The sequence below is a fragment of the Fringilla coelebs genome (assembly GCF_963513975.1).
Source record: "Fringilla coelebs genome assembly, chromosome: 15".
Classification (NCBI taxonomy): domain Eukaryota; kingdom Metazoa; phylum Chordata; class Aves; order Passeriformes; family Fringillidae; genus Fringilla; species Fringilla coelebs.
This window is the reverse complement of record NC_140041.1, coordinates 17,452,812-17,476,567: the sequence shown is the minus strand read 5'-3', so window position 1 is coordinate 17,476,567 and position 23,756 is coordinate 17,452,812. Positions and strand designations below refer to the sequence as shown.

At 56.0% G+C, this 23,756-nt stretch overlaps 3 protein-coding genes across 6 annotated transcripts; 1 reads left to right on the top strand and 2 right to left on the bottom strand.

Moving 5' to 3' along the window:
- Positions 1–3,587: 3,587 nt before the first annotated feature.
- On the top strand, positions 3,588–5,150 carry IL17B (interleukin 17B; the record flags this gene model as incomplete). The annotated part of the gene is made up of 3 exons (XM_084215643.1): positions 3,588–3,608; positions 4,494–4,780; positions 4,901–5,150. 3 exons carry the CDS (start codon positions 3,588–3,590, stop codon positions 5,148–5,150), a joined length of 558 nt encoding a protein of 185 aa, XP_084071769.1.
- A 1,124-nt stretch (positions 5,151–6,274) lies between these two features.
- Positions 6,275–9,215, bottom strand: PCYOX1L (prenylcysteine oxidase 1 like; the record flags this gene model as incomplete). The annotated part of the gene is made up of 6 exons (XM_084215701.1): positions 6,275–6,967; positions 7,499–7,639; positions 7,728–7,939; positions 8,019–8,193; positions 8,642–8,848; positions 9,107–9,215. 6 exons carry the CDS (start codon positions 9,213–9,215, stop codon positions 6,309–6,311), a joined length of 1,503 nt encoding a protein of 500 aa, XP_084071827.1. The 3' UTR covers positions 6,275–6,308.
- Positions 9,216–11,193: 1,978 nt separating this feature from the next.
- Positions 11,194–22,338, bottom strand: GRPEL2 (GrpE like 2, mitochondrial). Of its 4 annotated transcripts, XR_014616518.1 has the most exons (6): positions 22,208–22,338; positions 18,104–18,272; positions 16,875–16,956; positions 14,756–14,960; positions 11,958–13,757; positions 11,194–11,809 (listed from the first exon to the last, which is right to left on the bottom strand). XR_014616518.1 is itself a non-coding variant. In XM_084215787.1 (5 exons), exons 1-5 carry the CDS (start codon positions 22,273–22,275, stop codon positions 13,601–13,603), a joined length of 681 nt encoding a protein of 226 aa, XP_084071913.1. In that variant the 5' UTR covers positions 22,276–22,338; the 3' UTR covers positions 11,194–13,600. The 4 variants fall into 4 exon arrangements, 2 of the variants coding, with proteins under 2 accessions (XP_084071913.1, XP_084071914.1); XM_084215787.1 differs by having other exon boundaries at positions 11,194–13,757; XR_014616519.1 differs by lacking the exon at positions 11,194–11,809 and having other exon boundaries at positions 13,619–13,757; positions 13,845–14,960.
- Positions 22,339–23,756: the final 1,418 nt, after the last annotated feature.

Sequence of the window (23,756 nt, the reverse complement as noted above, 5' to 3'; positions counted from 1 at the left end):
GGCTTTTTCCATCATTTGCTCTGTCTCCAGCAGCAGGAGGCAAAAGAAAACAAAAGGCACGAGAGGAGCGGAACAGGAGGAACCTGCGCGTCTGGATCGTGTAAGCAGCGACGTGCCGTAAACGCGGCCGGGTGATGGATGCGCCGGAGGGGCCGCGCAGGATGTGCCGCACGGACGGACGGACGCACGCGCATCTTCCCCCGCCCGCCTGCCCGGCGCTGCCGCAGCCGCTGGCCCGACGCCTCCGGTGCCCCCGGAGCCTCTGGTCCGGGGTGCTGCTGTCCCCCCAGCCCCAGAGGAGAGCCCGGCTCAGCTCTGCCTCCCGACGCCCAAATCCGGCTGTTACGGGATGCAAAGGGCGTGATTTCCAGCCAGCCCCGAGGAGGCAGAAGGGCCGCCGGGGCTGCTGGATTAGGGCTGTATAAATAATATTGTGCAGCGATGCAGAGCCCGGGCCAGCCAGACCTCGGGCTGCCAGCCTGGTCACCCCTCCTGCCCGCAGCACCCCGTACCACGGTGGGGCAGTGCCCTTTCCCTCCCTCGGGGAAACCCCTCCTGCCAGGATGAGGGCTTTTGGGACAGTGGGGGCACGGAGGAGGAGGGGTCTTTGTCCCACAACAGCTGCTGGGGGAAGAGCACCCATCCTGCTCGATGCCAGCAACAAATTCCTGGCTGCCCTGTCCAGTCGTGCCCGTCTCTGTGTTTGTGCAATGGCAGGAGCCGGCAGAACGAAGCACTTTTTGTTTTTCCCTTTTTTGAGAATGAGGAGTTTTAATTCCCACCAAACAATGTTCTTTTTCCAGCAAGCTTAAAATAAGCCTTTTTGGCTCGGGTGTCTCTGGAGCCGTTGTGCAAATAAGGATGTGAGCTCCGTGCTCTGGCAGGGCCAGCACTACCTGCCAGGGGGGTTTTGGGGGGACATGGGAGGCCCCCAGGCCTGACCCTCCTCCCACCACAGCACAGGGCTGGCTCTGGCCAGGACAGCTGGCTGGAGCTTTCCTTTGATGAGTGGAAAATGTTGCTCACACAGAGATAGGGATGAGGCCGTGCTGGAGCCTCCTGCCAGACCTGCCTGTCTGCTGGGGTGGGTGTGTGCTCAGGTGTGCACAAACCCCATGAGGAGCTGGGTTCTGGAGCAGCCTGGTGCCCAGAGAAGTGGCCATGCCCTGCAGAGTGGCATCAGCAGTGCTGCTGCCCATTGCCCAGTGCAATGGAGGGGACTGCAGCCCTCACCCAGCAGCTCCCACCCCTACAGGAACATTCCTGCTTGTGGGAAACTGCTCAAAGCTATTTTCTGCCAGCGTGGAGCTGTGGCCTGACTTCCCCCCGTTCCCTTACCTGCAGTCCCTGTGGTGTGCTCTGCCACATGATCCCTGCCCAGCACATCCCTGCTGCCAAGCACGAGTGTGGCACGACACAGATGCCCTGCATCTCTTGGGCTGGGGTGGGTTCCAGGAGGCTTATCTGGCAAATAAACACCAGGGTCTACTCAGGGCAGGTGGATCTTATCTTCACATCCTCCCCTGCCCCATTTGGATCCCCATTCCCCATCTCCAGGCCTTGCTCTCCACCCAAATTTCCCATGGCAGTGTGCAAAGTGGTGACAGCAGCAGAGATGAGCACGTACCAAACCTGAGAACACCTCTCCTCTCCCCTCCGGGTAACCCCTGCCCAGGAGAGCCCTGGGGGGGTTCCAGCACTCCAACCCCAGCACACCCTGCTCCCTCAGGGATGGCACTGCAGCCAGGACGGGCACACGGAGTCCCCAGGCTGGAGGCAGAGCTGGTCATGACCCAGCCTCCCCATCCCAGCTCCTTCTCTGGGGCGAGGCCAGTGGGGAAAAGCCTCCCGTGCCCACCCCCGCCTCCCCCGGCTTATCAAATTTGGCCATGTCTGAAAAAGCCTGGTTTCCTTTTCACCAAAAAAGATCAAAACTGGGTAATTGGCTGCCGGCACAGATGCCTCTGCGCCTCTCTCATGTGTAAACAGCATTGCCGAGCGCTGACACAACGCAGCGGCCGCGGCACACGCAGGCGCCCGGGGCTGCCACCGGCCCTGCCGGGGCTGCCACAACAGGGCTGAAGTCGCTGGCTGCAGGCAGGGGCTGGCCCTGCACCCCAAAAAATGCTGGTGGCCAAGGGCCGGGTGCTGCCGTACACCTGAAGCACAGGCAGGCGGTTGCAGGGCTCCTCCGGCAGGTCCTGAGGTGACAAACGGGACAATCTGTGCTCAGATCTCAGCCAAGGGGACAGCAAAGCCTCTGGAGCGCTGTGCTGGGCTGTCCTTGGGGGTGTTAACATGGGCTGGGGAGGGGGAGCAGCCAGGCTGGTCCCTGCTGCATCCCAGGCTGCCAGGGGGAGGGGGACAGCGTGAGTTGGGGGTGCAGAGACCTTTACCCTGTTTATGGGGGTTCCTAGAGGCACAGTTCATGGACTGGGAAAAGGAGGTGGAAATTTCCCTCTGCCCTATAAAGCTCAAGGGCCTTCAGATCCCTGGGGATGCACAGTGAGGCGGGAGGAGGAGGGAAACATCCCAAGGAGCGGGGCAGAGCCTGCTGCCCGCGAGCGTGGGGAACAGCGGCGGCATCCGCCTGCGGCTGGGGCTGCAGGGGAGGAGACAGGGAGGGATGCAGGGAGGATGGAGGGCGGAGGGATGCAGGGAGGGATGGAGGGCGGGATGGAGGGGCGGAGGGATGCACAGAGGGATGGAGAGGAGGAGGGACGCAGACGGGAAGGACTGGGAGCGGTTGGGTGGCGGACAGCACCATCGCGTGGCTCTTGACCGCACGGACAGCGACAGAGCGGGGGGGCAATGCCAGCCCTTGTCCTCCGGACGGGGAATTACAGCCAGCACCCCCGTGCCTCAGTTTCCCCCCACCGCAGCACGCTGCACCGCGGTGCTTAGCTCCGGGAGGCCAGGGCATCACCCAGCACAGCCAGCCCCCCGCAGCCCCGCGGCCAGCTGTGGGCACAGCTGCTGTGTCCCCACGGCAGGAGCTGGAGGACAGCAGAAGGGGAAGGGTTTGGGGACAGACAGACCAAGGGTGCCGGGAATGATGGGTGCTATCATCTCACTGCTGGGCAGAAGGGTCTGGGGGCTCCTGGGGACAGCAGAGCTGCTGCTGGGGGTGGCTCACAGATGACAGCGGGCCCTCAGCCCCAGGTTACCTGCTCACCTTGCTGCCAGCACGGGGCACAGCCACCCCTGCTCCTGCTGTGAGCCCAGCAGCCGTGTCCCTCCAGCCCTGTCAGGGCTGTGACCATCTGGTGACACCAAGAGAGCCTAAACGCCCTCCCCAGAGCATGTTATTGCCAGGAGAGCCCCTCAGGGCTGCCTGCTCCAGAGGGGACCCGCCACCGACCACAGTCGCCACCGCCAGCAGAGCCAGCGCCTGGGGCGGTGACGGGTGGCCGAGTCCCAGACCACGCTGGCCCCCTGCCCTGTCTGCTCCGAGGCTCCCTGGCACCTTGGGGACAGGACACACCTCTGGCAGGGCACAGCCGGTGGCTGGGGCTTTCCCTTTTTAGCTGCCCGGCTTGCAGGGAGCGGCCACAGTGCAGGACGGCGGCCGGCACCCCTCCGCCGCCATGGAGCGGGCTCCAAACCTGGTAGGTGCCTCCCCGGCAGCTCAGGGCTTGCTCCTCGTTTTCCTTCCCTAACAGAACTATTTGCATGCTTGTTTACCTGGGGTTGTTTGCTTTGGAGGTGCTGCTGTGGCCTGCCAGGGCCATCCCCCCGTGCCCAGCAGTGTGAGGATGCAGCAGCCTGGGAGAGCAGAGCCTGGGAGAGCAGAGCTCGGGCTGGGAGAGCAGCCCTGACCGAGCCTCCCTGCCCCGGGGCACTGCACACCCACGGGCAGGGTGTGAGGCTGCCTGGGCCACTGCAGGGACACGAATAGCAGCGAGCAGGACTACAGAAAGCAACTTTGTTCCTTGCTGGGCAGCCTGCCGGGCGGCAGCACACGGCCGCTCGGCCCGGCCAGGCCGGAGGGAGAAGGGAAGGAAAAAGCATCTTTTCTCTCTCACCGTCCTCAGAGCACAGAGGGAGGGAGAGGAAGGCTTGGATAAAGATCTCATTCTTGACTGTCTCATCTCTATAAGGCTCTTTGTAAACCAGAGGCTGCCCAGGTACAGCCTGAGCTGGGTCACTCCCAGCACGCAGCTGCCTCAGTGTGGGCAGGGAAGGGACAGGGCACAGCTCGAGCAGCACAGGCAGGGGCACTTTGGGCAACACAAATTGCCAGCTGCAAGCAGGGTGAGGGGCAGCCACAGGCATCAGCTCATCATGACCCTGGGCCCACCATCCCACCAAACTGCTCTCAGGTTTTTCTCACCTGCAGGCCAGCACTGCCTTTGGGCATTGAATGTGCCACCTCAAAGGCAATGTGGTCCTGCCATCACCTGGTGACCCCTGGGAGGAGGGAGAGCTTCCCTTCCGTGCCAGTCCTGCAGCCCAAGCAGCCGCTCACCATCCTCATCCTCCTTCTTCCTCAGCTTCTCCTCTGCATCTTCACCTTTGCCATGGTCCCGGTTCCCGAAGCCAAGGACCAGAGCAAGGCGGCCAAGGGCAGGAGAAGGGGCTTGGCACGGGCCCCAACAGCCCCCCCTGCCCTGGCCTGGGCCCCGGATGACCCCTACAGCAGCATGGCAGAGTACGAGCGCAGCATCCAGGACATGGTGCGCCAGCTGAGGAACGGCTCCGAGCCGGGGGACACCAAGTGCCAGGTGAACCTGAGGCTCTGGAGGTCCAACCGGAGGAGCCTGTCCCCCTGGGCCTACAGGTGAGCTAGGGGCAGGGACCGTGGGGACAGGCACGGTGGCTCTGTGCCAGCACAGGGGCTGTGGTGGCTGTGACGCAGAACCCATTTCACCCCATCACCTCGTCCCCTTTCCCTCTCCAGGATAAACCACGATGCCACACGGATCCCAGCAGACATCCCCGAGGCCCGGTGCCTGTGCAGTGGCTGCATCAACCCCTTCACCCTGCAGGAGGACCGCAGCATGGCCAGCATCCCCATCTACAGCCGCCTGCCCGTGCGCCGCCTGCTCTGCCCGGCCCCGCCGGGGCACAGGCCCTCGGGCAAGAAGTGCCACAAGAAGTACCAGATGGTGATGGAGACCATCGCCGTGGGCTGCACCTGCATCTTCTGAGGCTGCAAAGCTACGCCCTGCAGCTCCCCCGGCGCTGGGCATCTAACCAGCTTGCTCTTGCTTCCCCAGCTTGCCCAGCCCTTTGGGAGAGGCCTGGCTGGGCATCAGGGTGAGGGGAGGTCCCTGTGCAAGAGCTCCTCAAAATTCCCCTGCACACTCCATCCGCCGCAGCCCCAGCAGCTGCTTTGGGGACACCCAGGGCAGGGGCAGCCCCTGGGAGTCACCCAGACACCGAGTGCCCCCAGCCTCCAGGGAGGAGCTCAGCTGTGGGCTGCGGGAGAGAGGGAGCCAGCTGCCCCTGGTCCTCTGGCTGGGCAGAATCAGGATCAGGATCAGAATCAGGATCAGGCCTCCTCCCTTCCCAAAGTCCCCACTTCCCTTTGTTTGCTCCATTGCTGCAGCAGCTCCTGGCAACACCCAGCCCTCCTGTCCTTCCAGTCCTCCCCAGTCCTTCCCAGCCCTCCCACAGGTTCCTCTGTGCCAGGCTGGGCAGCCCAAGGAGCAGGGCGAGCTGCTGGTGGTTTGGGCAGCTTCTGAGGTCTCAATAAAGCGCATCACTGGCCCTGGTCTGAGCTGCCCCTGCCTTGGCCCCTCACGCTGCCGCTCTGTCCTGCCCAGCTTCTCCCACTGAGGCTCTTCTGCCCCCCCAAACACAAGCCTGGACACCCCCAGAAGCACAGAGCACCTGGCAGGAGCTGTGAGAGCCCTCCCTGCATCCCTGGGGCACAGGATCAGGGCTGGGCTCCAGGCATGGGAGAGGCCGTGGGATCGCCAGCCCTCCCTGTGAGGGTCTCAAGGGCAAAGCCAGGAAGGCAGGAGAGACTGGTGGGAGCTGGGAAGCTCGGGGGGACCCATCTGCTGCCAATGCCAGCCAGCCTCACCCCTGAAAGCCCCCCAAGATCGCTCCCAAACACTGTGACCCTTTCTCAGGAGAAGGCGCAGGCTCCCTTCCAGCAGAGCCTGGGGTGAGGGAACAGGGAAACTGAGGCACACAGCACAGACACAGCAACACTGGGCAGGAACTGTATTCCTGAAGGCGGTCAAGTCACCGGGACACAGCCTGTCCCTTGTCCCCCAGCCCCCTGGCCTCCCCAAGACAATAAATACTCCCCAAACTACCACACCGCAAAGCTCCTGGCCCACCACCCCTCACGGGCGTCACAGCTCCGTCTTCACCTTGTGCATCAAGTCCTTCTGGTCGATCTTGTCCAGCTCCTGATGCCAGCGGTTGTAGGCCAGCAGGGCCACGTTTTTGGCCGCCACCGCCGTCATCTCCATGGAGCTGGCCACCCACTCCACGCCGCTGAGGTAGAAGAGGCTCTCGTGGAGCACGATGGGCGGCAGGGCCTTGCCGGCGTCGTAGCGCGGGTACGTCTGCCACTCCGCCACCTGCACCGAGTAGTAGGACCTGAAGAGGGTCTTCAGCTGGGGCTTGTCCAGCGGCTGCGGGGACAGCACGCGCCACACGGCCGCCTCCTGGGGCTGCTTGCGCCGGAACGCCGCCGAGATGTTGACGGGGCAGATGTTGTCCATGGCGTGGAAGAAGAGCTCGGGGGTGTCGGTGGTGAGGATGCTGGTGAAAGGGAACAGCTTGGGGTCGGGGAAGCCGAAGTAGGAGGAGTTGAGGTAGCCGTGCACCACGGAGGTGACGGAGGGCTGGAAGGCTCCGGGGAGGTCGGCGATGGGGGGGTCGAAGTTGTCGAAGGTGAAGTTGCTCCTGCTGGGATGCAGCGGAGTCGTCACCACCACCAGGTCGTAGAAAGCCGAGCCCTGGCCTTCGGTGCTCTCGTAGTGGACCTGGTACAGGGCTCTCCCCTCTGAAGAGAGACCGGGGACAGTCAGGAGCAGCCCCGAGCCCCAGGTGGTGCTGCCCTGGCCCTCCTTTATCCAGCCTGACCTCCATCCCCTGGTTTTCCAGCACACACCTGTGCTGGATCACAGCACCTGAAGGTTACGGATGAATTGCTGATGCCTTGGGGTGGCAGAAAGGCTTCATTAAGACATAAAATGTTTCCAGAGAGGCCCAGCCTAGTGGGGCCAAAGAGGACTGGGGGAACACAGCCCACATCTCAGGCCCCAGGTATTTTTCTGCTGTGGTGGAAGGGGGAGCGAGCCTGCAACAAGGATGGTGCCACAGGAGAACCTGATGGACCTCAGGAGGGAGGGAGAGCAACCTCAGGTGCTGCGGGGTCCCCACTGGATCAGACAAAGGGAGAAGGACAGACCCTCAGGCCCTCTCCCAAATGCCTCACCAGGACCAGGATGCCCTCCAGCCACAGCGCTCCCATGCTGCCACCACCAGCCTCCCACCCTGGTACACACAGAGCCACACCCATGCCCAGGCTCACCCGAGCTGTGCAGGGAGATGCCCGTCACCCTGGCTGAGATGACATTGGCTTTGGTCAGCTTCAGCAGACCTGAACACACCAGCTTATTCCCTCCTTCCACTGCCCAGGTGCTGCCCTGGGCTCCCGCCAGCGACATGGCCCCTGCAGAGAGGAAGACGAGGGTGGCTCCACAGCCTGGCCACAAAGGGGACAGTGTGGAGTGTCACACAGCAAGAGGAGGTGGCTTCACCTGCGAAGGCGGGCACCAGCACGGACTGGCCGTAGCTGGAGCGCAGGACGGCGGCGATGACGTCGTCCACGAAGCGCTGGGTGACACCGACCTCCAGCAGGGACTCGGCCACCGAGCGCTGGGTCATGTTCACAAAGGCCTCCCCGCCCAGCGAGCGCAGCAGCTCCTCCAGGCTGGAGAAGGCGTAGCCATGTGCCTGGTACTTGTAGATCCTGGAGGGGACAGGAGCAGGGGGCACGCGGTGATGCCCTGGTGCCAGGGAAACCCCCCCAGCCCCACGGGCTCTCCTACCTCATGAACTTCTCCATCACCTCCTCCACCCACATCTGCAGGCGCAGGAAGCTGATGCCATAGTGCCACCAGAGGCGGAAGAGGTTGAGCAGGTACCAGTCGGTCTCCTCCAGGACGAAGTGCTCCCCGCTGAAGATGGCACTTTTCCCGGCCACCTCGCGCCGGTGCTTGAGGCCTGCGGGAGCACAGGGAGCGCGTGGCTGCCCCTCCCTGGAGCTGGCTGGCTCCTGGGAAAGGCCAGCACTGGACACGTCCCGGCAGGGACAGGGGCAAAGATGCTCTTGGAGGAGCATCAGGAATGAGAGACCCCAAGGCACGGGTTCCCAGCAACATCATGTTGGGGGGTCTCATGCAGCTGCTGATGCCGACTGGGACAGACTGGTAGGAGTTTGTGAGCAACCACCCAACACTAATTCCAGCAGGACCCCCGGATGGCGACCACCCTGTCCCCTTCTCTCTCCAGGACACAAGAGGAGAGACAGCAAAGTGATCACCACATTTCTTGGGTGCCAAGGAGGACTGACAGAAACCCTCCCCACTATCCGAAGCACAGAGCCCGAGGGTGTCCCAGCCCCCCAGCTCAGCGAGGGAGGCCACACAAACGCTGGGACGCCCGGTCTCACCCAGGATCTTGACGAAGTCCTGCATGTGGAGGCTGAGGGCGTGGATGGAGGCTCCCCGGCTCTCATACTGCTGCTTGTTGACGGTGACGGTGGCCAGGCGCCCGCCCACGCCCGCCGCCTCGTACACGTCCAGCTGCACCTGCGGCCCGAAGTGCTGCTGCAGGAAGTACGCGCTGGCCGAGCCCCCCAGCCCGGCGCCCACCACGGCTGCGGGCGAGAGCGGCCAGAGGCCGGGTCAGCGGCGCCCCGGGGGCGCGGGGGTCCCACTGCTGCCCCGGCCGCGGCGGGGAAGCGCCAGCGGGGATGCGCGGGGATGGGGACGCAGGGTGCGGAGCGGAGGGGTGCGGAGCGGAGGGGTGCGGAACGCTCCGTGCCGGCCCCGGCGGGGCGGGGAGGCGGCCCGGTGCTGCCGGCCCCGCCGCGGGCTCCCGGATGCCCACCCGACCCCGCGGCATCCCCGCGTACCGATGGAGCGCGGCGCGGCGCGGGCGGCGGGCGCGGCCGGGAGCGCGGCCAGGAGCGCGGCCAGGGCCGGCAGCAGCGGCAGCGGCAGCGCGGCGGGCGGCGGGGCCATGGCGCGGAGAGCGGGGCCGGCAGCGCCCGCCCCGGCCCGCCCCTCCCGCAGGCTCGGCCCCCGCGCCCCCCGCGCCCGCCCCGCCCCGAGCCCGGCACGGCCGGGGGGGCGGCACCGGCCCCCGGCACCGCAGGGCGGAGAGTGGCGCTGAGCGGACCCGGGGGACGCTGGCACCCTGCGACAGCCCCTGCCAGCATCCCCCTGCCCTCCGCTCCTCGCACGGGTCCCACAGCGAGGGCCCAGCCTGAGCTGCCCCGGCCGCGATGCTGTCAGAGCACGTTTTCCATCAGCTCCATGTGCTCCGGGTGATGCTCGCACAGCTCGGGCCCCGGCGGAGCGGAGCAGGCTGGGTCCTGCCTGCCTCATGCAGCAGCCAAGGCGTTTCCAGCTTTCGCTCGGACTTTCTGCCCTGGGCAAAACGAGGTGCCTGACAGCGAGCGGTTTGTGCCAAGGGCATCCCACGGGAGCCCGCTGCTACTCGGGTTACAAAGGATAGCAAAGGCTGAGCAAAAACTCTCGAACAGGTTGGACATGTAATTACAGACCCAGAGCCTGCTCCAGCCCAGGGCTGGCTCCTTACCAAGGGACAGAATTTTGTTTGAGAATTCATCACTTTGTCTCCAGGAAACACAAGCACAGGCCCCTTCCTTTCCCCAGCCAGGAGCCACTTCAGACATTTTGCACGGGGAGCACGTACAACCCTGAACCTCAAGGCTGAATATTTGGGGTGGGCATAGATGCAAATTACCCGTGCTCAGCTTCCCCTCAGAATGGGCAGGATCCCACCAGGATGGGGAGATGATGATCAGAAGCAGCTCAAAACACAGCACACAAATATCTTTGCAGCACATCTCGGGTTTTAACAAGCTCTTACTTAACCGGCCTGATTTCCCCAGGGCTGTGGGCGACAAGAAATCTGCTGTGCACACAGCAGGGCTCCCAGGCAGGTCAGCACTGCTCCCAGTCCCCACCCTGCTCGCAGGAGTTTGGATATTTTATCATGGCATAAGCAAAATGCTCTGCCCCAAGCTCTGAGGCTTTCCTGCACATGGTGATTTGAGAACTCCCAACTCTCACTGTTGCTGCAGAGAAAACCCAGCAGAGCCAGAAATTGCCTAATGGCAGCAGCAGGATTTCCTGGGCTGGGGTGCATTTTAGCAGGATGAGGAAAAGCTCTGTAATAGGCCATACCCCTGCAGCATGGCTGGCTTTGCTGGCAGATCTTTAGCACGGAAATATTGATCCCACACCCATAAAGGCTATTTGTAAACGGTCTTTTGCAAATGCTTTTTATTGCAGAGAGAAGTGCCCGGGGGCATCCAGAGCTGTGGGAGAACAAGACCTACCCACACAGCACCAAGTGTCACGGTGAAAGCAGAAATGGAGGCCCAGCTATTTTTGCAGAGAATAAAATCTGTTACAAACACGCCCTCACAGAGAAAGCCTTGTCTTTTCTCCCACAAATCCCTGAAATCACAGCCTGCCTGTGAGTACCACGGTGTGAAGGCACCCTGTAAATTAACACACCCTTAACTGCAGTGCTGCAGCAAAGCACACACAGGGCAAACAAGCAGCAGAGCCAAGCAAAGATAAACCCAGAGATCCAGATTTCAGCTGTTGGCAGAGCTCTGCTGAGCTAACCACCAGCACAGGCTGGCAGAAAACATTTCTCTCCACAGTCACCCCGGAGCAGACACAGCAGAAGGTGTGGAAGTGCCCGGGCAGGTTATCAGTGCAGGAATCACTGACACCAACCCCGTGTGTGTGCATTTCTGGGAGCCCTCCTGAAGCATCGTAAATAAAATGCTCAGCCAAATGCTGCTGTGGCCCTGTCACAGACAATGGGACCAGGAACAGCCAGAAACCTTCCCATGTGCAGTCCCAGCTGGCTGGAGTTGGAATGAGCAGCAGTTTGAGGCAGGGAAAAGGCAAAATAAGTCACTGCAATTCTTCTGTTTTATTAGCAAATGGACAGTATCTGGACAGCTAAAGGAAATCAGACCTTTCCAACATCAACTCAAATGTTGTTGTCAATTTCTTGCACTGTTCCCACACATCCCTGTCTTTCATACAGCCAGGCCTTTGGGTAAACAAAGAGCACAGAAACACACAAAAATTACAATATATACAGGTTTTCCCCCCACCTCAACAGCCTTGGATTTTTGGACATTAGCAACACTTTGTTCATTTGACTTTGCAAATAATACCAAAACACCTCGAGTTTTAAAATAAAAAAATACTACAATATTCACAATATAAAACTTAAATACTTTTTTTTTTTTTTAATTAAGGTACTGCAAGGAGCTATTGAGTAATCACAGCTCTTCCAACAGAAGTTCTGCTGCTGAAGCACTGGAAGTTAAGGTTCACAAAGCAACATCCATTTCATTCTGCACTGCTCCTGGTCAGAGTACAGATCTTGCCATGCTCATGACAGTGCCACTGGAGGCTTGTCCAGGTGTGGAAATGACTAAAATGTACATGACACTTCCTCTCCTCTGCTGTTCTTGCTCTGTTCATGTATTCCTGTGTTTTATTGAACAGTCACTGGATAAAGTGACTGCAGAGGAGCAGCTCATGGGTCAGTGTCCTCCCTGCAGGAGTTACAGAAACAGGGCAGAAAAGGCAGCAAGAACCAAGGAGAAATTCAACCCACCCTTCCACAATCTCATCCAGGACAAAAAAAAAAAAAAAAAGAAAAATCTTTAAGTTTTCTTGAAAGGCAAGATAATCAAATTTTACCTGGGAAATCTGGATTCTGTGATGGAATCCAGGTTTGGTTATTTCATTTTCATTTCACCTTTCAAAGGAAGCAGAAACTGGGACAAACAACAGCTACAGGATGTATCTCTTTGGTAACATCTGTGAAAGTTTCTCAGCATTGCCTCCATTTCACAGGAATCATAAAACCTGACAGGATCCTGTAGAAGTTTTGGAGGTTTCACAGGTAGAAGAACTTGCCCCAAATTAAAAAGGCCACTGTGAGGGTGGGAAAGACAGCAGAGGAGCTGGATCCCTCAGAGTCCTGCTGCAGCCACACTGCAGTGCCTCAGTGAGAGCAGACCCCAGACAGACAAGCTGATAAATCATCTCAGTACAGACAGGAGGTCTGGAGTGCATTTTAGGGTATTTCCTTAAGGCAGAAGTGGGTGAACACTGGCTGAGGAGACAGGCAGTTGGCAAACCCAAGTTGGACTGAGTGGCTGTAACATTTTTTTTACAGTCCACTGGCTCCATGGGTGAGTTTAAAGAGGATTTGGATCCCATCACTCCTGGTCACACTCAGCTGCAGACTCTCTGTGACAGAAAACTGTCTGTAGTGTAAATGCCTGTGCTTCTGTTTGGCTCCTCACAACTAAACTTTCACTTTCAAAGTCGGTTTCCAGCTCTCCCCTCATACTGCAAGACTCAGCCGATACAGCAGAGACCCCACTGCTCCCTCCAGCTGAGGACATGGGTTCCTCACTTTTGAGGAAGAACAGCCACATTTGTAGTGTCACATTTCATGTTTTACCCATTCTTCTCTGGAGAAACAGCATACCCTGGTGAACTGCTCAGCACAGCAATGGATAGGAAGTCCTGTTTATCTCTGAAACTTCCAAAAATATAATAATACAAGACACTCAACAAGAGTTTTGCCCATGAGCTAAAGCTGCCAGAAGTGCTGTTTCAGGGCTGAAATCTCCAGAACCTACTGCACAGAGGCAGAAACCCACAGTCCAAAAAGGATCCACTACAGACTCACACCACAGCTGCCACTAAAAAAGGTTGCAGGGAGCAGGTTACAAATGTGCAGATTCCTTAAATTTCTGGGATGCCAACCCACTAACTGCACACGGTCTCTCCAGGGGAAAGACTGGCAGTACTAAAGGCTGAGACAATCTTGAAGTCCACCACAATAGGGTTTTTCAGCTGAAGCCTCCAAAGGTATTGGAGAAGAATAAATTTTCTTCTAAAACAGGGATGGCATCCACTCTAAGTAAAGTATTTTTAGAAGTGCATTTGTCAAGTTATGGAACCAATTCCAGAAAGTAAAAAGGAAGGATTGAACAAATCAGTAAGAAACAAGCTGAAAACCAACCATTCCTAGTTTTGTGGCTTAATTGTTCTTCTGTCATTTGACTGTTTCCTGCTCTGCAAAGGGTTAAATTCTGATCTTCCTCGGTGACTGCATCCTTTCAGCTGAGACAAATGAACTCCCAGGCAATAGGGCCAGTGGGAAATACATATGTGCTGTGACAACAACATGCCTCCAACCAGGAGGACAGCTCGAGGTCAGCTTTCACTTCCTCAGCCTTCTGCTTCTCTTGCTTTCTTGTCACTGCTGCTAAAATTGGTTCAAGGGCACTTGAGACTTTGGAGCAGAGAAGGTTTTTCTCCTTGCATCAAAACCCAAAAGGTTTCATATTTACTAGGATCACTGAAAGTAGAATCAGAATGTGGACTGGAAGTTGGTGTAATCTGAGGATCTCTACCGGAGAGCTGAGAAAATAGAACAGTCCAGATTTCCTGCTTAAGGGCACAGCTCCATTTTGCCAGCAGCTGCAACAAAGAGCACATAGTTTATCATGCTTGAAAGCTGCACAAATACCCACCAGGGAAGAGAAATTACTCTCCTCTAAAACATACATTTGGGTTGGAGATTAAGAGATGTGAGGACAGTTTTCTGGCTCCACTGCAAATCACTGTTCCCTGTTTTACCTTTGGGAACAAAGAGTCAAGCTGGAATTTTACCTGGAGAAGGAATATTAACATTAGTCTGACCTAACGACCGAATTCTTTTTAAACCCTCATCTCTATTCAACTCTAGTACGACATAGATTCCATGAATTCCAGATTGTTTTCCTGAAGCAACGTAAGAAAAAGCTGCCTCTAAATGTTATTTCAAGTGATCATCTTCACCCCATCTGAGGGTTCTGGGGACAAGGGAAGACATCAAATCCAGGTGATAATAATACTCATCTGTCTGGACTTTTCCCAGTGCTTTGCACGTGAAAAGCCTCACCACATCCCTGTGAGGTAGGTCAGTATTATTACAGTCCCTTAATACAGCTGTGGAAAATGAGGCAGAGAAGTTCCTTTCCTGGAGGCCAGGAGATGGAACAGAGAGACAAGGAAAGATTTTCCCTTTCTCTCCACATTTCCCCTCTTCCCCACACAAACCATGGAGAAATAAGCAGAGAAGGAGGCTATAGTGCCCCAAATTTCTGACAAACAGCAGGACCCCACAGCTCCAAGGAGGATCATTAAATACACGAGTACCTCAGAAGGAACGGCGACCCCGAAGCCATCCCATGACACAAACCAGCTCAATAAATAAGTAAATACACGCAGCTGTGACTGTCCCCAGCCCAGCAAGGTCCCAGGTGGAGCAGCTGGAGCCCCGTCACTCCTGTGCCTCCACGGCCACGCCGACCAGCGCGTGCCTGATGGTGCGGCCGTGCAGTTTGTAGCCGTCCTGCGTGACCAGCGCCACGGTGCCCGGCTGCATGCCCTCGGCCGGCACGTGGCAGATGATCTCGTGGTCGTAGGGGTCGTACCTGCCCCCGACAGGGTTCATCTTCTGCAGGCCGTGCTTGGCAAAGACGCTCTGCAGCTTGGCCTCGATGAGGGACAGGCCCTCGTAGATCTTCTTCAGGGTGGGGTTGGGATCGCTGGGCTCCTCGGCGTGGCCGGCCGCGCTCTCGGCCGTCTTCTCCAGGATGTCTGCCACCTCCACCAGGTCCCTGCAGAAACTCTGGATGCCTGCAGGAAGGAAATGAAGGACAGCTTACAGAACATCCAGAGCTCCAGTACCAAGGACAGACAAAGGCACGGTGGTTTGAAGGCACCTTTAAAGCTGCTCATTGATTTGAAGTTAATTTAACAAGACCAGGAGGTGTTTTCTGATTGCCGGAACCAAAGCTTCAGCATTAAGAGTAATCTAAAGACTCCTCAAACCAAGGTGTATGCAGGAAATGCACATCCATACCATGACCATATATATATTTGGTATTCCTGACAAAGAGAGCGTTTATGTCTCACTCCAAACATTTTTTTGCAACTCAAATTTGTCATTTAGGACTCTGCTCCACACCCCCTGCTCCAGTCCCACTGACATAATTTTGTCACACAAATGCCCATTCCACAGGGAACAAACACAATGGGGGGAAACAAAAACAATGCACAGCTATTCAGAAGTACAAAATCCCCAGTTTATTCATAGGCTAAAACCATTGTGGAAGGACTGAACCAAAATGGTCCTTGGGTTGGTCATGAAAAGCCAGGCAGGTTTTGTCATTCGAAAATAATGACAAAAGGGTTAGACTGGCTGCACTTCCAGCAGTGGTTTCTTGCACAGTGCAGAAATTCCAGGAAAAGCAGCCTCCCTCAGTTACCTAAATGTCATAACTCCCTGACTGGAATGACACATTAGGGAAACAGAGAAAATGAGGCAATAGTCAGGTGCTGTCTGCTGCTGTACATGTGAACAAAGGGAGAGGAAGGAGATGCAGCAAAGCAGCAGACAGAAGCCCGGCAATTACTACTCGTTTCATGGAATCAGAGTCATTCAGGCTGCTCAAGACCTTTAAGATCATCAAGTCAGCACTGCCAAGGCCACCACTAAACCATGTCACAGTCTTTCCAACACCTCTTCCTTGGGCAGCCTATGCCAGTGCTTGGCAACACTCTCAGTGAAGAAATTTCTCCTAAACCTAATCTAAACCTCCCCTGGCACAGCTTGGAGCTGCTTCCTCTTGTCTTACCTCTCATCAATTGGGAAAAGAGACTAACCCCATCTTGCTATGATCTCCTTTCAGATTTTCCTCTTATCTACAGATCTCCAAGTCTCACTCTGTGAACAATTTCTAATAAGGAAGTTGTTTTTTCTTCATACTACACAGCAAATCCCCAAAGCTCAAAAAACCCTCTCCAAATCAATCATCCTGTTGTTGATTGTCTCCAAACTCAGCAGCCATTTTATAGCACCATGGGTGGAAGGTAAGAAAACACAGCAGTTCTAATTTCAAGGCTGCTAGAATTAGCTAACAATAAACCTCTTGAGATTCATGCATTATGGAGAAAAACAGTTTTTCATTCTCAGAGATGGTTCTGGCACAGTGCAATGCCTGAACAGCTCTTTCTTCCCCTCTCACCTGCTTCTGCTGCCAAAGCAACAAATCCAGCTTGTTTCACTGATGCTAAAATATTTCTTTTAGAGGTTTTAAACATCTAATCTAGAGATTGACAACTTCTGCCCCAGGCTGCATCTCCCTCTAATGAACTGAAGCACAGGAAGCTGTAATATAGAAAAGGAGATCACAACCTGATGACACAGCTGAGTATAAAATACACCCTGCCTGAGCCAATCCTCAGCACACAGCAGAGCCTGCATTTTTAACCAAGTCAGCAGAACTAAACTCAGTTGCACTAGGACTATTTAAAAAAAAAAGAGTCACAATTCTGTGATTCTGTGGGTAAACCTGATAGGACAGGACACAGCTGGACACAGAGAAAAAAAGCAGTGATTAAGCCCAGATATCAAAATTCCAGGCCAAACATCACAGCAGGCTTAGAAATAAACGTGGGAGGGCAGGACAGGGGGACAGAAAAGCTGCTGATCAGCATTTTCTGCTCAGGCAGGCAGGCCAGTGTAGTAAACACAGCTCTTGTGCTTACCAAAGAGTTTGGCATCTTCCACAAACTTCTGCGTTCTCCTCCGGACATTCTCGGAATCTGCCAAAGCCCTCCGGTATCGCTCCTGTAACCAGAGGGGACACATCCAACCAGCAGGTGAAACCCTCTCCTGACACTGCAAACCCCTCAGAAATGCTTTAAAGAGAGAAGGTTGTGCTGGGCTCCTGGATTTTCATACAAAGACAAATCCTTCTACTGATTAACTAAAATCTGCAACTCTTTCACAAGACCCAAGGCCAAAAATATTCTAGGCACTGAATGTCTGAATTCAGCTGAACAGCCACTGTCAGGCTGCTGCTGAGATCCTCCCCTACCCAGCAGGCAGCTCTGACAGCTGATTTCTCACTCAGTGCAGGATTCTCAGGGTGATTATCTCCAGAACAGCCCAGTGCTGTGGTATTTAATCCTCCCTCAGTCACGCGTGTTCTTCAATATAGAACCTGATTTCCATCACACACGAGCACTTAAAAGGGCTTCCCTTCTTGGATAATCTGGATCCAGGGTGACATAAATGCTGTTAAGGAGTGTCCAAAGGAGGGGCATGAGGATGGGGAAGGGTCTGGAGAAGCCATGGAGCAGCTGAGGGCACTGGGATGTTGAGCTGGAGGAGGCTGAGGGGAGACTCCTTGGGGTCTGCAGCTCCTCCCGAGGGGCAGCTCCGATCTCTGGGACAGGGACAGGACACAGGGAAGGGCTGGGGCTGGGCCAGGGGAGGCTCAGGGTGGATTTTGGGAAAGGCTCTTCCCCCAGAGGGTGCTGGCACTGCCCAGGCTCCCCAGGAATAGGCACAGGGTGAGGCTGCCAGAGCTCCAGGAGAGCTTGAACACCACTCCAGGGATCCCAGGGTGGGATTCTGGGGCTGTGTAGGGCCAGGAGCTGGGCTGGATGATCCTGTGGGAACTCAGGATGTTCCATGATTCTATGCCAACACGTGACACTAATCAGCATGAAGCTACTGCCACAAGGCTGTGAAAGAAGTGACCAGCTCCAACACACAGCTTTTCCTGCCAGGATCACACCATCAGTGCCCTGCTGTTGGCACTGCTGACAGATGGTGTTTCGGGGAAGGCAGGGTGGAATTTCACCCTCTCACACTCAGGGCACAGCTGCTCTGGAGCTCTGTGAGTGTGTCACAACATTTAGGGAAAAATCCAGGGCTGAAAACCAGACCAAGCCAAGGGGACTGAAGCAAAGGCATCCAGCACACTCACAGTTAAATCTCGGACTTGCTCTTCCAATTTGATGGCTTTGTGCTCCAAGGCACAGTCAGAGAGGGGGTGCTTGGGCTCCTCGCTGGGGTCCTCTGGGCCACACTCGTCTCCCGTGCTCCTCTGCTGAGCTGCAGTGCTGAAAGCACAGGGGCACCCTCTGAAATACAAACTAGGGACAGAGAAACAAAGTTGAGTAACTCCAGAGTCCATAAGAATTCAAGGTTAGTGTCAGTATCAAAAGCAGGCTCTCTTAAAAGAGGTACACAGGATTCTAGACACAGTTTTAGTTCTTTTCAGAAAACACAGACACTCAGCAAAGGGAACACAAAGAGGTGGTTTGTGGTTTTAATTTCTTTTATTTTAGACTAACATGGCACACACAGGCTTTACTCCACTTCTTTGGCATACCTTCAAAAGAATCAGATTTTCATAGAAATACAGAATGAAGCTGGAAAACACCTTCAAGACCACCAAGTCCAACCTGTACCCAATCCCCACCTTGTGACCTGCCCAGAGCCCTGTGTGCCATATCCAGTCATTCCTTTGACACTTCCACCACCTTCCTGGTCTTTTCCAACATAAATAATTCTGTGATTTCCTGATTGTGTTTCACTCTCCCTCTTACTACACTTGATTTTACAGACCAACCTAGACAGGGCTCATTCCTGCCAGCATGAGCCTCAGCTCCACCTCTCCCTCACACCTCACACCAGGAAGAATCTGCAGAACAAAACAGAATTTACTTCCAAACCAGCTCCATCCAGAAAACATTTCAGTGCACACCTAACAAGGAAGGGTGTATTCTCCTTTTTTGGGAATACCTGGGCTCTTCCTCTGAGCAAAGCTTTCAACACTCCCATCATGCAATGTTTCAAATCCCCTCTATGCAATATTTTCCATACATTAAGTGCACATCTAGCCCGTGAAAGGCAGCAGAGCCCAGAAATCCCTGTGCTGGCACCAGCTCCACTCCCTGTGCTTTTACAGAACAATTCCACTTTGCACAGAGGCACTAATTTAGACCCCAGAATCGATTCAGCTGAGTTCACATTACCATGCCCGCACTATGAAGCTTTTCTTCCTCCTCAGGTTCAATGTCACACAAGTGCACAGAGTTTGTTCTGGGGTCTATCATGAAGCCTCAGTGCTATTCAGCTTTATTCCAGTACTGGAGCTGAGCAGAATTCAATCTCAAGGAGTTAAACCAGCTGAAAAATAACCCTATTAAACAGGAGGACTTTTCTCTCAGGGTCCCTGAATAGGTCTGCTGACAGATCAGATCAGTGCAAGTACCAGTACCAAAGAGAAGCCAAATATGTGAGATGTGGGGCAGGGAGGAGGTGTCCCTGAGGGTTTAGACTGGCTTAACCCTCAAAGCCCAGCTCAAGAGATCTGTATCTGCCCCAAGACCACCAGGCATCTCCTCCCACCCCTGTTTAACAGCCCAGATGTTTCCTCATTTAAACCCTTAATAGCAGGGTGCTAAATGTTCCACAGCACTAATCACAAACTTCCTTCCCCCACCTGAGGACATTTGCATGTGCAGTTTTTATTAAGTGGGTACTTAAAGCATCATCCGTATGTCAAACCACTCCTTTTCAACAAATTATGTGCCAAATACAAACCTCAAAGTGCTTTCCCTACTTACACTTGCTCTAGAGGAGGATGTTCCTTAGACTAATCTTTAAGAACTGTCTGGGTTCCAGGAATGCCAACACAGGAAAAAAACCCCACATTTCATCCCTGGCTGCTGTTTGGGGCACAAGACCTCATCCTGAATGATTTTTAAGATTCCTGTCGCATTCATTTTATTGACTGATTAACAGCACTTTATCAAAGTTAGAGAAAGTACATTAAACTAGAGGGAGGACAGAGCAGAACCCCTTCACCAAGGCTTTAAAAATCAATCTGAGGCTTTCTTTGCACATAAAAACGTCCATGGGAAGCACCAGCTACAAGCTTTATCCTTTGCCGTCTCACATTTCATTTCAAAGAGCTGCAGGGATGGAAATCAGCCATGCTACAGATGAACCAAAGAACCTGAAACGCAGCTGAGAAATCTCGCTGGGCCCCTCAGAGGTGAAACTCCAGCGTTTTAAAAATAGGCTGTGCAGCTCAGTTAACTCCTCTGCCCCCAAGATGGCAAAGCTGGGGAGGTTTTTCTCTCCGCCGGTGGTTACTGGCAGGGATGGATGGGTGTGTTCTGCGTGGGAGAGGGGCATGGAGGAGCCGGTCCCAGCTGCCTACGTGGAGCAGGGAGCTGCCTGCATGGACTCCTCTCTGCAGCCTCTGAACCCAAATCCCAGAGCGCTCTCCCGTGCAGGGACATGCCCTGGCAGTCACATGCTGCCTGGAAAAGTTACGGCCAAGAAATCCCAGCCTGACTCCAAAGGGAATTCTTGGGCCTGTTATGCCGGGTTGAAAATGCCGCTCAATTGACTCCTTGCTGCAGGATGAAAGGAATTCTCCCCAACAAGTGGCAGGAGCTATTTACAGGCTGTCCACTGACTGGGCTCCATCTTCTAAAGGCTGGTTTGATCACAGCTGCCCTAAAAATAGGCACGGATCCCACGGGAGGAAGCTGACACATCCTGAAGTGACAGACACGTGGAAGTCGCGGGGCGTGTGAAGGGGATTACACAAGTTGGTGTTACAGAAAGATTTACAAAGCGATGTCACAGAAAGCCAAAGAGATAAGAAAGAGCAGAGAAGCTGATTGCAGCCATACGGCTTAAGCCAATTGTCCTTCAAGATTAATATTTCAGTGATGAGAGGGAGTTTCTGGTCGGAGCTACAATGGCATCATCACCTCTTTCTGGAGCACCCGACCATTCCGAAGTGACAATCAGCTCTCTCTAACGCAAGGGTCCTTCTCCACCCTCCTGGAACACTCCCTCCTCCTCCTCACAAATCAGCATGACAAAGCTCTCGAGTGCTGAGGCGCACAGGAACATCTGCACTGGCTTCAGCTCTGATGAGCCTGCTTTGGAAGGAAATCTAATTACTGCCAATTCCTCCGCGCTGTTTCACCAGGGAGTGACTGCAGAGATAATGCAGCGCAAGGAGGGGACTGTCCCACTCTGGGGTGGCCGCACCTCGAGAACTGGGGCAGTTCTGGGTGCCGGGATGTGAGCAAGACCTAAAGCTCTTAGAGAGTGTCCAAAGGAAGGGCATGCAGATGGTGAAAGACTCATCGCACATTTTTTAGGGGGGCAAAGCAGTTTTCACCCACGTAAGAGAGAGAATTTATTGACATGCATCTACACTTAGTCCCAAACACAGCTGCCTTTATTATGCGCTGCAGATTTATTATATTACATTTCAATAGTCATTTAGTGGTGCTTCTCTCCTGGACAAAACCAAAAAAATAAACACTTAATTTGGCTTTTTTTATTTTTACCTGCCCACACTTCACTCAAATAATCAAAGCACCTTTATGGATTTCTCTTTTCTAAGCCATATTCCATGATGTAAAAAAAAAGCATGAGTGGACATTGTTCCTGTCTAAATATTGACACAATTAAATGGATTCTCTTCCCGCGACCACCCAAAACACACCGATAGCACATGGGCTGCCTCACCACGAGAAACAAAACCCGAGGAGCACATTAACCCTGAATAATTAATGAATAAATTAATGAATAAATGGTTCAGCCGGGCGAGACACAGAACCCACCCACACTGGCAGGAAAGCACCTCCCAACGTGACTTACCGAGCGCGGAAACGCTTTGCTTTAAAAACGAACAATAATTTCCCGAAAAATCACTTTTCTGGGAAAGGAGCTCGGTTACGGGGCGTATTTCTGCTGCCGGGCGTTCTGAGGAGCGCAGGACGGCAGCGTGGGGTTTCGGGGGTGAGATGGGGAGCGGCGGGGGATGATGGAGACCGGCGGGGTCTGCCTGTGGCTTCGGGTCGGGGTCCGGATCCGGGCCAGGGTCGCGCTTGGGGTTCGGCGGTGGATCCGCTCCCGTTCCCGCCCCCGGCGCGGCGCCCGCCCGGGCCCGGCCCCGCGGCGCTGCCACGTCTGTCCCCGACACCCCGCGGGTCCGGGCCACCCCTGTCCCCCCATCCCGGCCCGGCCGGTCCCAGCCCGCCCCACGTACCTGCCTGTGCCGGCCTTGCCGGCCGCGGGCAGCAGGGCCCCGAGGCGCCGCAGGGAGCGGGCGGCCATGGCCCCGCACGGACCGGCGGAGCAGGCGGCGGCGATGCGCCCGCGTCACCGCGGAACTACAGCTCCCACACGGCCCTGCGAGCGGCGGGCGGGCCGGCCTGAGGGGCCGCGGCGTGAGGGGAAGGCGGGCACGGGGGAGGGGAAGGCGGGCGGAGAGCCGCACACGCGGCTCCGGGAACCCGGGACTCGGCTCCGGGCACAAGGGGGCGTGACCCGGGGTTTGGCTCCAGGAACCCAGGACTCGGCTCCGGGCACAAGGGGCCGGGACGCGGGGTTTGGCTCCAGGAACCCAGGACTCGGCTCCGGGCACAAGGGGCCGGGACGCGGGGTTTGGCTCCAGGAACCCAGGACTCGGCTCCGGGCACAAGGGGCCGGGACGCGGGGTTTGGCTCCAGGAACCCAGGACTCGGCTCCGGGCACAAGGGGCCGGGATGCGGGGTTTGGCTCCAGGAACCCAGGACTCGGCTCCGGGCACAAGGGGCCGGGACGCGGGGTTTGGCTCCAGGAACCCAGGACTTGGCTCCGGGCACAAGGGGCCGGGATGCGGGGTTTGACTCCGGACACGGCCGCTGTCCCCCGAGACTCGGATCTGGCACCGGCCTCCGGGTCTGGGACCCGGACAGAGCTCCGGTGTGCCAAGGATCATACCTGGGCACGCAGCACCCGTTCCCTGGATCTCGGCCCCGGTCACCACTCCATCCCCCAGGACTCTGATTCGGACCCAGCCCCAGCTCCTGCCCCCGGCGGAGTTTGGATCTGTACACCGGGTACACAGCTCCGGTCCCCTGGGCTCGCACATGGGCACACGGCTCTGTGCCCCGGGGCTCGGACCTGGTCCCCGCAGGGCTCGGACAGGACACAGCTCTGCTCACCCCGAGACACACAGCTCCCACCGCTGGCTGGGCGGGTTAAAGGTGATAACAGGACAGGTTTTGCCTCTAGCTCAGGAAAGGACTTGAAGAGACTACAAGTGTTCCTTACCCGTTGTGAATAAATATTAACCAAAGCCCAAAGCCTTGGCCAAAGTTGCCAACAACTGCGTGAACGATGAGGGGGAATGGCTTCAAACTGCCAGAGGGCAGGGCTAGATGAGATATTGGGAAGGAACTCTTCCCTGTGAGGATGATGAGGTCATGGCACAGTGTCCAGAGAAGCTGTCCCATCCCTGGAAGTATCCTAGGCCAAGGTTCCAAGGGTGGAGGGACTGATAGGGAAGGTGTCCTTGGCCCTTGGTCCCTTCCAACCCACACCAGTCTGGGATTCTTTGATGTGCTTTCAGGGAGCTGCTTGTCCCAGCAGCTGCTGCCACGGTGGTGCTGAGCCCAGCCCAGCCCCTTTCCCTGGGAGCAGGAGCAGCATTCCCACCCTGTTCCCTCAGCCACAGGATCGGGCAGGCCAGTGCCAGTGTTTTTATTAAAAGCTGCTTACCTAGGTACTAACACAGGGCTGTGGAAGAGCGAGCTCCAGAGGTTAATTGTGGC